This window comes from Salvelinus alpinus, chromosome 30 (genome assembly GCF_045679555.1).
Source record: "Salvelinus alpinus chromosome 30, SLU_Salpinus.1, whole genome shotgun sequence".
Lineage (NCBI taxonomy): Eukaryota > Metazoa > Chordata > Actinopteri > Salmoniformes > Salmonidae > Salvelinus > Salvelinus alpinus.
The window spans coordinates 45,043,766-45,056,340 of record NC_092115.1 but is presented as its reverse complement, the minus strand read 5'-3'; the positions used below and the strand labels follow the sequence as shown (position 1 = coordinate 45,056,340).

The window sequence follows — 12,575 nt, the reverse complement described above, 5'->3', positions numbered from 1 at the left end:
GGGAAACCAATGTGATACGGCCGGGTAGTTTTCAGTTTAATCAATTCAATCTCATTAGAATAACAGACAGAATATAGATCAACATCTAAGGCCCAGACTACACACCTGTCTGTATTTTGACTCTGTGCAGCTTGGAGGTAAACTGATCGTTGACTGTAAACACGTGGCCGTTCTCGATCTCCTTGGACTTGGGCTCCTTGGTGAGGACGCGCTGGGTGGGCTTCCCGCAGGCCAGCGACTGCAGCGCTCGCACCAGCTCCCTCTCCGGGATGTCCGTCTCCTGCTGGATCTCCTACAGTGGGGACGGGAGGGAGCAGAAAGGGGAAGGATGAGAAATAAAAGGGAAGCAGAGTAAAACAATATACGGGAGAAGACGATGAACGGGAGAAGAAATAGAAGACTGCATTTATCTGATGTCTAACACGTCCATGTGATTGAGACTGACAAGCCTATACAAGTGTCTGGCTCTTACCTCGAAGGTGGACTCTTCTCTGTTGTTGAAGAGCATGAGGATGGTCATCTGGAAAGTAGAGACCTGCAGTATGTGTTTCCTGGTGTTCGAGCCCGTCACCTGTGCTCCTCCCACTCCTACCTCCGAACCATCCTCCTGAAGCGGTAGGCAGGTAGAAAAGGGAGAGACGAAGAGAAAGTGAGACAGGGTAATAAAAGTTGAGAATTGCCATTTAGGAAAGCTAGCCCCTCCATCCATTTGTGGCAGGCAGGGCCCTTCACCTTCTTGATGAGACCGTGAAAGGTGGCATTGAGGTCTGCTGAGCCCATGTGGTGCTGGAGTGTCAACTGTCTGCCGCTGTGTTTGGCCAAGTAGAACCTGCAGGGGGAGGTAAATAACTGGTTACAAACTATACTTTTCATCAACCAAGGAGTTGGTTTATCTAGTAGTTGCATTAAAGAGGTGCCTGTAATGCAATTTATTGTATCGTTGTAATTGAAGGTGGAAAAACAGCAAAAAGAGAATGAATCCTACCTTCTAAAGACCTCAAAGGCATGTCTGGGGGAGGGGGGGATGGTGCACTTGGGCGTGGCCGACTGCGTGGGCCAATAGCCAGTGGTGAGTACTCTTACGGTGAGGTCGACCCCCCCTAGAGACACCTGGAGGAAACAGCAGACACGGTCACAAAATGAAAACAAAAACCAAGACACAAAAGGGGTCCAGGGTATCATATCTTAAACCTGTGAACTGTTAAGGTGTGTTTTTGAGTGATGCCTGTGTACTACCAGGTGTGAGTGTTTAGAAAGGTGTACGATCAGGTGTGTGTTGTGAGCGGAGAGGTACAGTAGTGCAACACCGTCTTACCCCCGTGGACTGTAGGTGTTGTCTGAACTCGTCCATGGTGGTGTTGGAGATGCTCATGTCTCTGAACATCCCTTCCAGTTTAGAGGTGAACTGACAGCCACACTCAGTCTACACAGAGAAGAGACAACACAGCGTAGTAAGTCATACTGGTTCAGGGATGGGATCAGCACAATACGGACAATCGGGTCAAACAGCTACAAGTCCATTTTTAACGCTAAGATAGAAGATTTAAGAACATCCTAAATTCCTGATTAATAATAAAAAGTAACAATGTAACTTTTTATTATTAATTAAGGGGGGGGGGGGGGGGCTGAACACCGATTCAACGTTTTTTCTGCTGCTCATTAAGAAGAATTAGATTAGGGTCTTGGGGGTGTGGTTCGATGTGGGTGTGTTAGGTTTGCATAGCGTACCCTGGCAGTTACTGGTGTTTGTCCCTCTTGAGACACCGTAGCAACAACATAGCCACGATCACTTCCTCAAAATAGTCAGAATTGATCTAAGATAAATCAAGAAATCTGTCATAAATTGACATTTTTGCAGATGTCTTAGTCAAGCAATTTTACATCTAGCTAAGGTGTTTGGTGCAGAAATTCAAGTAAAAGAAATGTGCACGGGGAAAAAACTAGTCAGTGTACCGAGTATCATCAGTCTCAACTTCATCATCAGAAAGCTGCCAAACTATCGTAAATAAAAGCACAAGCTACACGCTGTTTGTCAGTGCCCAAAATCACTAGCTAGCTAAGTTCCATCTCTGGGTTTGTCAATGAAGCTAGCTAGTAGTAGCTAGCAGGCACATAGAGCAGGCAGGCCACAGATGAATCAGCTCATCAAGTCACTGGCGATGTGTGCGCTTTGGCGTTGTGTAGTACTTCATAACTTTCTCACTATCCATTACCAGAGTGTGCGTCTGTCTGGCAGTGGTCCAGAGGGAATCATGTTACAAAACAAGTCGAGGCGGGACAAAAGACGCTCACGAATGGGTTTAGAATGTTGGAATATGACCCTGACCCTTAGGTACACAAATCTAACAAACTCAGTTTTGGAATATGCTGACTTCATGACCAAAATGATCCTACTTACCCTTCTTAGTCAATTTTGGCACTGGAATAAATGTTTGACTAATATTGATGCCACATACACCAGTTTCAACCAGAAACTTTTTTTTTGCATTCAGTTGCTCTTGAAAATCTAATTCATGAATACAAAATTCATTGGATAAAAAAAAAATGTCAATTTTAATTGACAGCAGACTTGACTCGCCCTCTCCTCACCTTGAGCTTAGAGATCATGTTCTTCTCCGAGTCGTCCGAGACGCTCTTGTTGGTGAGCAGCCTCCGGGCCAGGTGCTGTTTGTAGTACCTCTCAAACACATCCTTCTCCTGCATGAACCTGAAGAGCACCATGGCCTTGTCCAGGATCGACTCCACCTCCTGCTCTGTCAGCTGGAGATCATGCCAAAAGACAGAGAGGGTTGGGATATGTGTTAGAATAGTTTGAAAAAGTTTTTAAAAAAGTACAAAAGCATGTTTATGTTTATGTTATGTTTATGTTATTGATACAAAAAGGATAAGTGTGTTAAGGCAGCAACAGATGCACTTCATGATACTCAAATAGTGCACTGTGTGGTTCTGGCCAGAGCCAGTGCACTGTGTGGTTCTGGCCAGAGCACCTGGTGGAGAATAGGGTACCACATGAGATTATCCCATTGAAGTGTAGTGACGTCAAATTTAGAAGATTGAACACGACGGTGACGTACCCCTTTGACTCCCTTCTTGAGCTTGTCGTCGATGAAGAGGGAGAGGTACTCGGGGGAACGGGAGTTTAGGTTGAGGAAGTACTCAAAGTCTCCGGCGATGGTCTGCTTGAAGAGCCGGTCGTTGTTGAACGACTCCAGGAGGAAGCGGTCGAACCGCGTCTTCAGGTCCAACAGGCCCTATTCGAGGGGGAATCAAATCCAACTTTATTTAAAAGAAAAACCACAGCACACTTAACATTAACATAAACACAGATACTATTAGAGTCAAAGTGGTCAACTCTTGGGGATGCCGTAAAAGAGTGGTCTGGAACATTAGCTTCAATGCTTATGGGGGTAGTTACTCATATTATTTGAAACACTTTAGACTTTTAGTCCTGACTTTTTCCCTGTTCAGGAAATACTCAGTACCCTGATTTGTTATGGGTATGTTTTGAATTTGACAATCTTAGATTTTTTGAGATTAGGCCCAGCGTACCTGGATGTAGTCGACAGGGTTCTTGCCCTCTCCCTCCTCTGACACCAGAGCCTTGCCCTGCTCCCTCAGGTAGGAGCTCATACACTCACACATGGTCTTCAGGCCGTTAGGCACACGGCTAAACAGCTTGTACATGCAGCCCAGGTCTGGAGAAGTAGAGAGAGCGAGGGAAAGGAAGAAAGAATAGATGGGTTATGAAGGAACTTCATAAATATACAGATCTACACTCAAAATATACAGACCTACACTCAAAATTGCAATGATACATTACATTGTTTAAGCACTGTTAGATATGCACCGTCTGTCTAACTCGGTGTCTGGCTTTGCCATGGTTACAGCGTTCATTTGTCAGGTGAGCATGCAGAGCTCAAGAGATGCATTTGAAGCAAATTAAACTGAACCTGTAAATGCCCGAGTGAGTGAGAAACTATTGATCTCCAACTGATTTATTAAGAGTGTTTGAGAGAGTCAACGTATGCCAGATCATGTTCAACATTAAACACTATCTTTTTAAATATGCTGGAAACCAGACAGGCTGACAGAGTGTTTTAAGACTGGCAACAGCAACAAACCCACTTCACTGAATGAGTAGGTGTCCAAACTTAACCGGAACTGTATATTAAAAAAATATTTGCTGAAACATTGAATTTGGCATTAGTGCTATTAGCTCATAGAAATGCATTGAATAACAGATTCACTACAAGGAACAATCAAACTAAAACATCAAAAGACAGTTTGTTCTGACGTGTCGGTCCTATATCTGAGACAAGAAATATCAGGAAACTATGATTTATGTATTTATACCCTTATTTTAGGCACTAAACTATCTCCATATATACTTCCAGGAATTACCGGGGATCTTCAGACAAGTCTTGTGAGCGTCCTAGAGCAACCAGCATGTACGCGTTCCAACCGGCATGTACGCTTTCCAACCGGCATGTACGTGTTCCAACCGGCATGTACGCGTTCGTGAGACTCACCTTTCCACAGAGGGGTCATTATTTTGTAGGCCAAACTGTCCGGACGCTTTAGACGTTTTCATGAGAAGACAGATTTTTCGTAATCTCTCATGGTCTGACAAACACCGCTCTAGCCCTGCTAGTAATTAGTTTAATTAGATTTCCAGGGCAGTGAAAATGTTTTAAGGTCATAGACCCGTGTTACATTTAGCCACCATCTCTCCCCTATGCACTCAGAGAATTGCAGAGTCGTAACGTGCTTAAATCATGCCGGTTTAAAATAGTGCAGATTCCCCTCTTTTTATCAAATGCCACTAAAACTGCTGTTTCCCACAATGTCAGAACCCATGTTTACCTGCCTATGGCGCTCGCAACTTGAATGCGCCTCGAGGAATATTTCTCACAGAACAAACAAGCCGACCAGGTAAATAGATGAACTACTCTACTATGGGGGTTCCAGCTTAGCAATTTAGACTGATCCAATGAACCATTGCATTTCGGTTCAAAACGTTGTATCAAGTCTGCCCAAATGTGCCGAATTGGCTTATTGATACATTTTCAAATTCATAACAGTGCACCCTCCTCAAACAATAGCATGGTATTCTTTCACTGTAATAGCTACTGTAAATTGGCCAGTGCAGTTAGCTTAAATTCGTGTTAATCTTTCTGCCCATATCAGACATGTCTATGTCCTGAGAAATTCTCTTGCTACTAACAACCTCACGCTAATCACATTAGCGCAACCGTCCCGTGGGGGGGGGGGTCACCGATCTCGTAGATGTTAAATAGATAAACTATTAATTACTTGTTTTGTTTGCAGAGAAAGTAAAAGTTGACTTTACTAGCATCTTCAAAGTGCGACTGCAGAAATATTTTCTCGTGTTCCATATTTTTGAGGGCGAGGCGGCAACAATTTTGCAGCTAAATTACTGTAGTGGAAACACTGCCTCACAGTCTCGCTTTCAAACACACACACCTCTCAACTCCCAACTTTAAAAACGCTAGAATTTGGTGCCTAAGGCGCACCAGAAAGATATCATTTTTAAATATAGTTTAGGCTTACATTAGGCCTATATGAATCCTAACTTTGAAGCGCATCTCATGAGTAGCAGACCTGTTTCCATTCTTACTGTGCCAATCAAATTTTCCAAGACCTACTGTCAAGCTAACAGTTTTTTTTGATAGCTATATAACATGACCGAGCATTGTTGTTGGTTATTAAACCAACAATTAGCGACCCGGGATTAGTTTTAAACGGCCCGAGACGTGTTTTGTGAAATTAAATAAAACCAAAGCTGCAAGCATGCCTGTTGCGAAGATGTGCTCCGTGTTCCTCTCGGTCACTCAGAGGCTGCGTGACAACAAATGTGCAATTGCAAAGCCTACGCAGACTGCCTGTGCTCTTGTTTATACCAGGCGATGACTTTGAACGCTCTGCGCACTGCTCCAATATAGAACATTTACAAATATAACAAACATCAGGGTCTGCATCCCCGCTCGCCATTACGGCTGAATTATATATATTTTTTAAACTGATGGAGGAATGGATGTGCAGGAAGAGCGGACTGAGAGAAGCAGGTGAGTGACGGTTGGAAGGGGATGCAGCCGGTGGATTACAGCTGCTACACGTGAGATGCGCATGAAAGTGAAGTGGACATAAATTGGACTGGCGCATACAAGAGACCAGTTGCTAAAATGTTGGTATCATGACGTTTTGGTACCGTGATACCGGTATACCGTGCAACACCATTGGATAACATGCCTGACTCAATCTTATTAAGATCCCCCTCAGCCCAGGGTCCATATTCACAAAGTCTCAAAGTAGGAATGCTGATATAGGATACCTTTTCCCTTTCAGATCATAATGAATAAGACAATATGGACAGGAGAAACTGATCCTAGATCAGAAGTCCTCCATTGAGACGCTTTTTGAAAAATGGGCCCAGGTCTCCAGAAATAATTCAACACACACGTAGTTCTCATTAGTAAGGATTATAACGCAATTCAGTCTTAATCTGATGCCTGTAAAACAAGCATGTTTTCCTTGTTTACCTTCGGTCTTGCCGTTCTTGAGCATGTGGACCAGGCCAGAGTTCTCCATCTCCACGATGGTCTTCATGTGTTTGGAGATGAGCTCCCGCTCCACCACCTTGACAATGGGCTCTTCTGTGGATTTATCCAGGCAGTGCAGCACCCGCTCTATCTCCTCGTTGATCCTGGCCTCCACCTTCTTGATGTACACACTGGCACTGTTCTCCGCTAGGAACTTCTGGCTCTCCATCTAAAAGAGGGGATAGATTAGCAGAGCATGTTTGAGGATCATGATGTTGGGGTTATTCAGACACTCTTGGAGGACAGAAAAGAAGGTGATAGAAGGTATGTGATCAGGGCAGGAAAATCAGTTCCTATATAAAATGGCAGATAAATGTCAGAAATGCAGGAAATCACATCCCCGGCTATCAAAATGACTAAGCCCGCACAGAATGTAGTCAGTGTAAAAAGGATGCATCATTAGGCCATCAAGATTTGCATGACCACAAACAAAGATATGTCACACCTACATGTTGGAAAATCGCTATTTTGGGTTAGGATAGTGCGAAGTGTCACTGACTTAACTTGTTATGGATAGGGGGCAGCATTTTCACGTTTGGATGAAAAGCGGGCCCAGAGTAAACTGCCTGCTACTCAGTCCCAGTTGCTAATATATGCATATTATATATAGTAGATTTGGATAGAAAACACTCTGTAGTTTCTAAAACTGTTTGAATGATGTCTGTGAGTATAACAGAACTCATATGGCAGGCAAAAACCTGAGAAAAAATCCAACCAGGAAGTGGGAAATCTGAGGTTGGTCGTTTTTCAACTCATTCCCTATTGAAGATACAGTGCGATATGGGTCATGTTGCACCTCCTGAGGCTTCCACTAGATGTCAACAGTCTATAGAACCTTGTTTGATGCTTCTACTGTGAAGTGGGGCCAAATGAGAGGGGAATGAGTCAGAGGTCTGGCAGAATGCTTTGAGCTCGTGACCCTCTCATGTGAGCGCGAGCTCTGTTCCATTGCTTGCTTTGTTGTTGCTTTTCTGAAGACAAAGGAATTCTCCAGTTGGAAAATTATTTAAGATTTATGTTAAAAACATCCTAAAGATTGATTCTATACTTCGTTTGACATGTTTCTACAGACTGTAATATGACTTTTTGCCTGAACTTTTGCCTGAACCTGCCCGCGCGGCGTGAGTTTAGATTGTGTACTGAACGTGCGAACCAAAAGGAGTAATTTGGACATAAATGATGGACTTTATGGAACAAATCAAAAATTTCTTGTGGAACTGGGATTCCTGGGAGTGCATTCTGACAAAGATCATCAAAGTGAATATTTATAATGCTATTTCTGACTTATGTTGACTCCAACATGGCGGATATCTTCTTGGGTTGTGTTGGTCTCTGAGCGCTGTACTCAGATTATTGCATGGTTTGCTTTTTCCATAAAGTTTTTTTAAAATCTGACACAGCGGTTGCATTAAGGAGAAGTATATTCTTTAAATCTGTGAATAACACTTGTATCTTTTATCAATGTTTATAATTAGTATTTCTGTGATTTGATGTGGCTCTCTGCAAATTCACGGGATGTTTTGGAGGCAAAGCCAAATATAAACTGAGGTTTTTGGATATAAATATGAACTTGATCGAACAAAACATACATGTATTGTGTAACATGTTGTCCCGGGAGTGTCATCTGATGAAGAATATCAAAGGTTAGTGATTCATTTTATCAATATTTCTGCTTTTTGTGACTCCTCTCTTTGGTTGGAAAATTGCTGTATGCTTTCTGTGACTAGTTGCTGACCTAACATAATGATATGTTCTGCTTTCGCCGAAAAGCTTTTTTGAAATCGGACACTGTGGTTGGATTAACGAGAATTATCTTTAAAATGGTGTCTAATACTTGTAAGTTTGAGAAAATTGAATTATGAGATTTCTGTTGATTGAATTTGGCGCCCTGCAATTTCATTGGCTGTTGGCGAGGGGTTCCGCTAGCGGAACGGGGTTCCCCAGTCCTAGACAGGTTAATGAATCTTAATGTTTTGTAATAGCTTGGTTAAGTTTTTGTTTTGTTTTAGCATCCATGACAACATCAAACAATCTCAGCAGATTTGTCCAATCACAAAGACAAAATAACAACTCAAATTTTTTTTTTAAAGTGTTACCCAACCTACCTGGAAGAATTCTGCAGACATTTCTAAGAAGGGGGCCTCAAAGTCTTCCTCGTACACAGTCCTGCCCTCCAGGCCGAGAATCATCAGCATCTGACAGGCGTTTCTGATCGCTCCCCTGAACACACGCACATAACGCTGGACTCAACTACATGAGTAAAAACCATCTGTATAGCACTTTGTGACATAAATACATTTAATTTGATAAGGTTTGAGTTTTATGATTCCTTACACAACCACAGATTCTTCAAAAGAGATCACATTGAGTAAAAACCATATGCCAGAGCGGTCATGGTGTGGGTTTTCATGCATTAGCCTCGGCTGCGTATCTCCCAAGTTGAGAGCATACAAACAAGGTCAGTGCTCTATGAATAGGTTATGCTACTGCCCTTATGATAGGCTTACATACAAAAACAGTCAAAGAAAAATATGGAGCCGTTTTAGAGCTTAAACCTTACATCACACAGCAAGCTATTGTCACCCAGCACATGACCTTCATACACCAGCCTCGCCAAATAGCCACTACCTGATAAACAGTGGCAGAACTTCTATTCACAAAGCATTGAGTAGGATCAGCCCCTGCCCCCCCACCCCTGACATACTCATCATGATCTGTAAGGAAAAACGGATCCTAGATCAGCACTCATACTCGGACAATTTGTGAATAGAGGGCCAGGTCTTTTTGTTAGACAGACCCTGGAAGAGTCCGTACCTATCCACCACCTCGCCCTTCCTCTCCCGTGCGATCATGTCCAGCAGGGTCTGGCGGAGGTGGTCTCGGATGCAGCCGTAGCGCACCACCTGGTCTCGGAAGATGATCAGGCCAAGGTTGTAGACATTCTCCACGTTGTTCTGCTGCACGTACACCCGGTCCTGGAGTGGAGTATAACACGGAGATAAGTTAGAATGGAACACATTTGACTATTTCATTGTCCTCCAAGGAGAAAGTTATTTGCAGTTAGCCAGAGCTTACTTTACGCAAATTAAAAGTTCAGGCAGGGGTAAGGGGGAAGAGATGAAGGAATCAGAAGAATGTCTTGTTTTCTGCTTTGAAAAGCCATATATGATACTGGATAGGCAGGTCAGCTTGGTCACACTAACCAATGCAAATCTATACTCTGCCCGTAATACATGAGAGAAATAGATGAAATATGCCTGAAACCTCAGTTCTGAGTGAGAGGAAGAGAAACAAAAGAATCCCCTTAGAGAACTCTGCAGTCGCAAATGCAGCTGTGTCATTGGTTGTATCGAGTCATGCCCCCCCCCCCCCACCTCCAAGGCGCATGCGCTTTCACAGTAAACACACACACACACCCTCGCACAACCACTCACACGGCCTTACTGCGACAGTAAATCAAGCAGATAAAACAATAGTAGCTCTTTGTTCTGCCCAGGGCAAACAGCTACTAGAAGGCTGAGCCTGCCCAGTGCCTGGCCACCGACTCGCCATGAGATGTAGAGGTGAGGGGAGTCTGCCAGGGTCATGCCATCATAAGAGGAATGTATTATTTACACTTCAAGGAAATACTCTAGACAGCTTTCTAGAGAAGCAATAGTACTGATTAGGCCTATCTGAGGTTTTTAACATCTTCAGAATCATTCAGGACTAGAATTCAGGAATTCTGCAGATTCATTCAAATCATGCATATTTTCCAGCAAATCCCCGCTATACAGACCGTGGTTTTGCTTCTTGGCAGGGTTGCTAGGGCACTCCAATTCAGTCTCACAACAAAATGGTTGATCTTTCATGGTTAAATAACCATTCGATAAGACAGAAAGCAGGCCACCTACCATGTACATGAGGATGTCTCGGATCATGACCATTGCCGTCTGGTGATCATTCCAAGCTTGATTTAATGTCTGCAGGAAGTTATTGTTTAATGAGTTGAGGACATCTTCTCGTACCTGTGGAAAGACATAAGTATTGATAACGACAAAAGCTATATCTTTGCTGAGACTATGTTGAAGTTGCCTGTAGACACCGATCTAAAGTCTTTAATTTACTTCCACCAGATGCCTTTCATGAAGATCTTCAATTGTGTTCTCTTTCTCGTACGTTTTCGCACTTGAAAACCATTCAAAATAATGAGAAAACATGATAAGCTACAAGGCGGAGGTCACTTTCATAGCGTATTATGGGAAATGCTTTTCGCTAAGATAAATACAGTAGTGCGTGGTGGGAAGCGTAGTCCTTTACTTTGTTGACGAGGTGCTCGGTGACGACCTCACGCAGGCCTGTGTAGAGCTTCTCGCCGTGTTTGTGCAGCACCATGGTGTAGGCGTTCCTGTAGAGCTCCTCGAAGCTCAGCCCGCTGTTGTTCTTCCTCTGGATCTCCTGGATGGCGTTCTTCAGAAGGTCCCAGATGTTGTTGACATACTTCTCATCCATTGTCATCTAGGGGAGAGATGGCAGTAGGACACAATGGCGAAGAGAAAATTATAACAGAAAAGTTCAACCCTTTTCACATGTGTCCGTTCATTCTTACAAAGTGTTGTTTCCTCGTGCTGCAAATCTGCACAGATGAGATATTAGTCAATTGTTTCATAGGTGTTGAAGGCTGTGAATAACAAATCACCCACAAGATGGACCTGCACTGGAAATGATCAATAGCAGAATGTACACAGCAGGAAGTTAAATATCTGCATTAGCCTACATGAAAATGATAATAAGCGATGACATTATTAATGCAGAAATGGTCCATCACTACAACAAAGCAGTGGAGTTGTTATGCTAGCCTGCCCATATAAACACATTAATTCAGGAGAGAATGTGTTCGGGAAAAGTGTCATGTCATTTAATAGTTAGCTAGGTGCAGAAGAACTCCAGCCACAACCATACACCTAGAGGCTAGCGCTGGAGGTTGTAACTTTGACTTCATTGTTTGTCTACCAAGAGACGGCTTTTCAACTCACACTTTGACACATGAGGAGTAATGGGGGGGAGAGATCAAAGTTTAAAAAGAGAGAGAGCCATTCCATCAAGTCTCTCCTCCGCACTGAGTGCCTCCCCTTCAGAAAGTAACTATATAATCCATCCCATTACTTTGGGGCAAACAACTGAACAGGATGCTCCAACAAGTGCCAAGGGGAAAAACTGCCTAAATAGTAACAGTTTTTCACAGCAGCTTCTCCCTACTTCTAAACTAGGCCTAATCCTCATGCTCAGTTATTATTCTCAGTGGGGCTGTGGAGGGTTAGTCTGGCTAAAACCTAACTCTTCAAGTCCTCTGGACTTCAGAGTCTGTAATGGCTCTTTGATGTTGTGGTCGAGTGTGGTCACAGCTCTCCCCACGCTTTAAGTCACGTGGCTCGCGTCAGCCAGGCTAGCTGCAGATATGTTGGCAGGCAAAAACTGCATATCCCATACCCTGGCTACATGTCCAGGTACACACAGACAGTGTGTGATCACTAAGGTTGCAAAATTCCAGGAACTTTAGATAAATTCCCTGGTTTTCTATAAATCCTGGTTGCATTGTTCCGGATTTCCTGCGTATCCCGGGAATCCTCCAACCAGGATTTCCAGAAAACCTGGGAATTTATTGAAAGTTCCCGGAATTTTGCAACCCTGGGGGTCACAGATGCCGCCGTTATTCCTGCAGCATTCAAGCTGTCAGAGTGTAACACTGTGTGTGTGAGAAGGAGCAAGATAAGAGACAGAGAGCAGAATTCAGGGACTGAGATGGAGTACACTTCTGGCTAAGCCCAGGGCCCTGACTGCAATGTCATTCCTTCACATATGCTGCCAAATTCTGGCATCCAACAATGTGAGGCTCCTCTCAACAACATAAAGACTACTACAGCATATTGCTCTCCATGTTTACCTAGTTCTGCAACACAGCAGGCCTATTTTTAA

At 43.5% G+C, this 12,575-nt stretch overlaps 1 protein-coding gene across 3 annotated transcripts in view; it reads right to left on the bottom strand.

The window, feature by feature from the left end:
* Positions 1-12,575, bottom strand: part of LOC139559577 (cullin-3) — a 28,724-nt gene that overhangs the window by 1,532 nt on the left and 14,617 nt on the right. For all 3 annotated transcript variants that reach the window (XM_071375682.1, XM_071375680.1, XM_071375681.1), the window contains exons 2-14: positions 10,920-11,117; positions 10,514-10,627; positions 9,435-9,595; positions 8,726-8,840; positions 6,561-6,789; positions 3,550-3,695; positions 3,075-3,251; positions 2,590-2,760; positions 1,316-1,423; positions 986-1,110; positions 733-829; positions 473-607; positions 106-292 (exon numbers count right to left, since the gene is read on the bottom strand). In XM_071375682.1, coding sequence (XP_071231783.1) covers positions 106-292; positions 473-607; positions 733-829; positions 986-1,110; positions 1,316-1,423; positions 2,590-2,760; positions 3,075-3,251; positions 3,550-3,695; positions 6,561-6,789; positions 8,726-8,840; positions 9,435-9,595; positions 10,514-10,627; positions 10,920-11,117 — 1,963 coding nt within the window. The remainder of the gene's footprint in view (positions 1-105; positions 293-472; positions 608-732; positions 830-985; positions 1,111-1,315; positions 1,424-2,589; positions 2,761-3,074; positions 3,252-3,549; positions 3,696-6,560; positions 6,790-8,725; positions 8,841-9,434; positions 9,596-10,513; positions 10,628-10,919; positions 11,118-12,575) is intronic.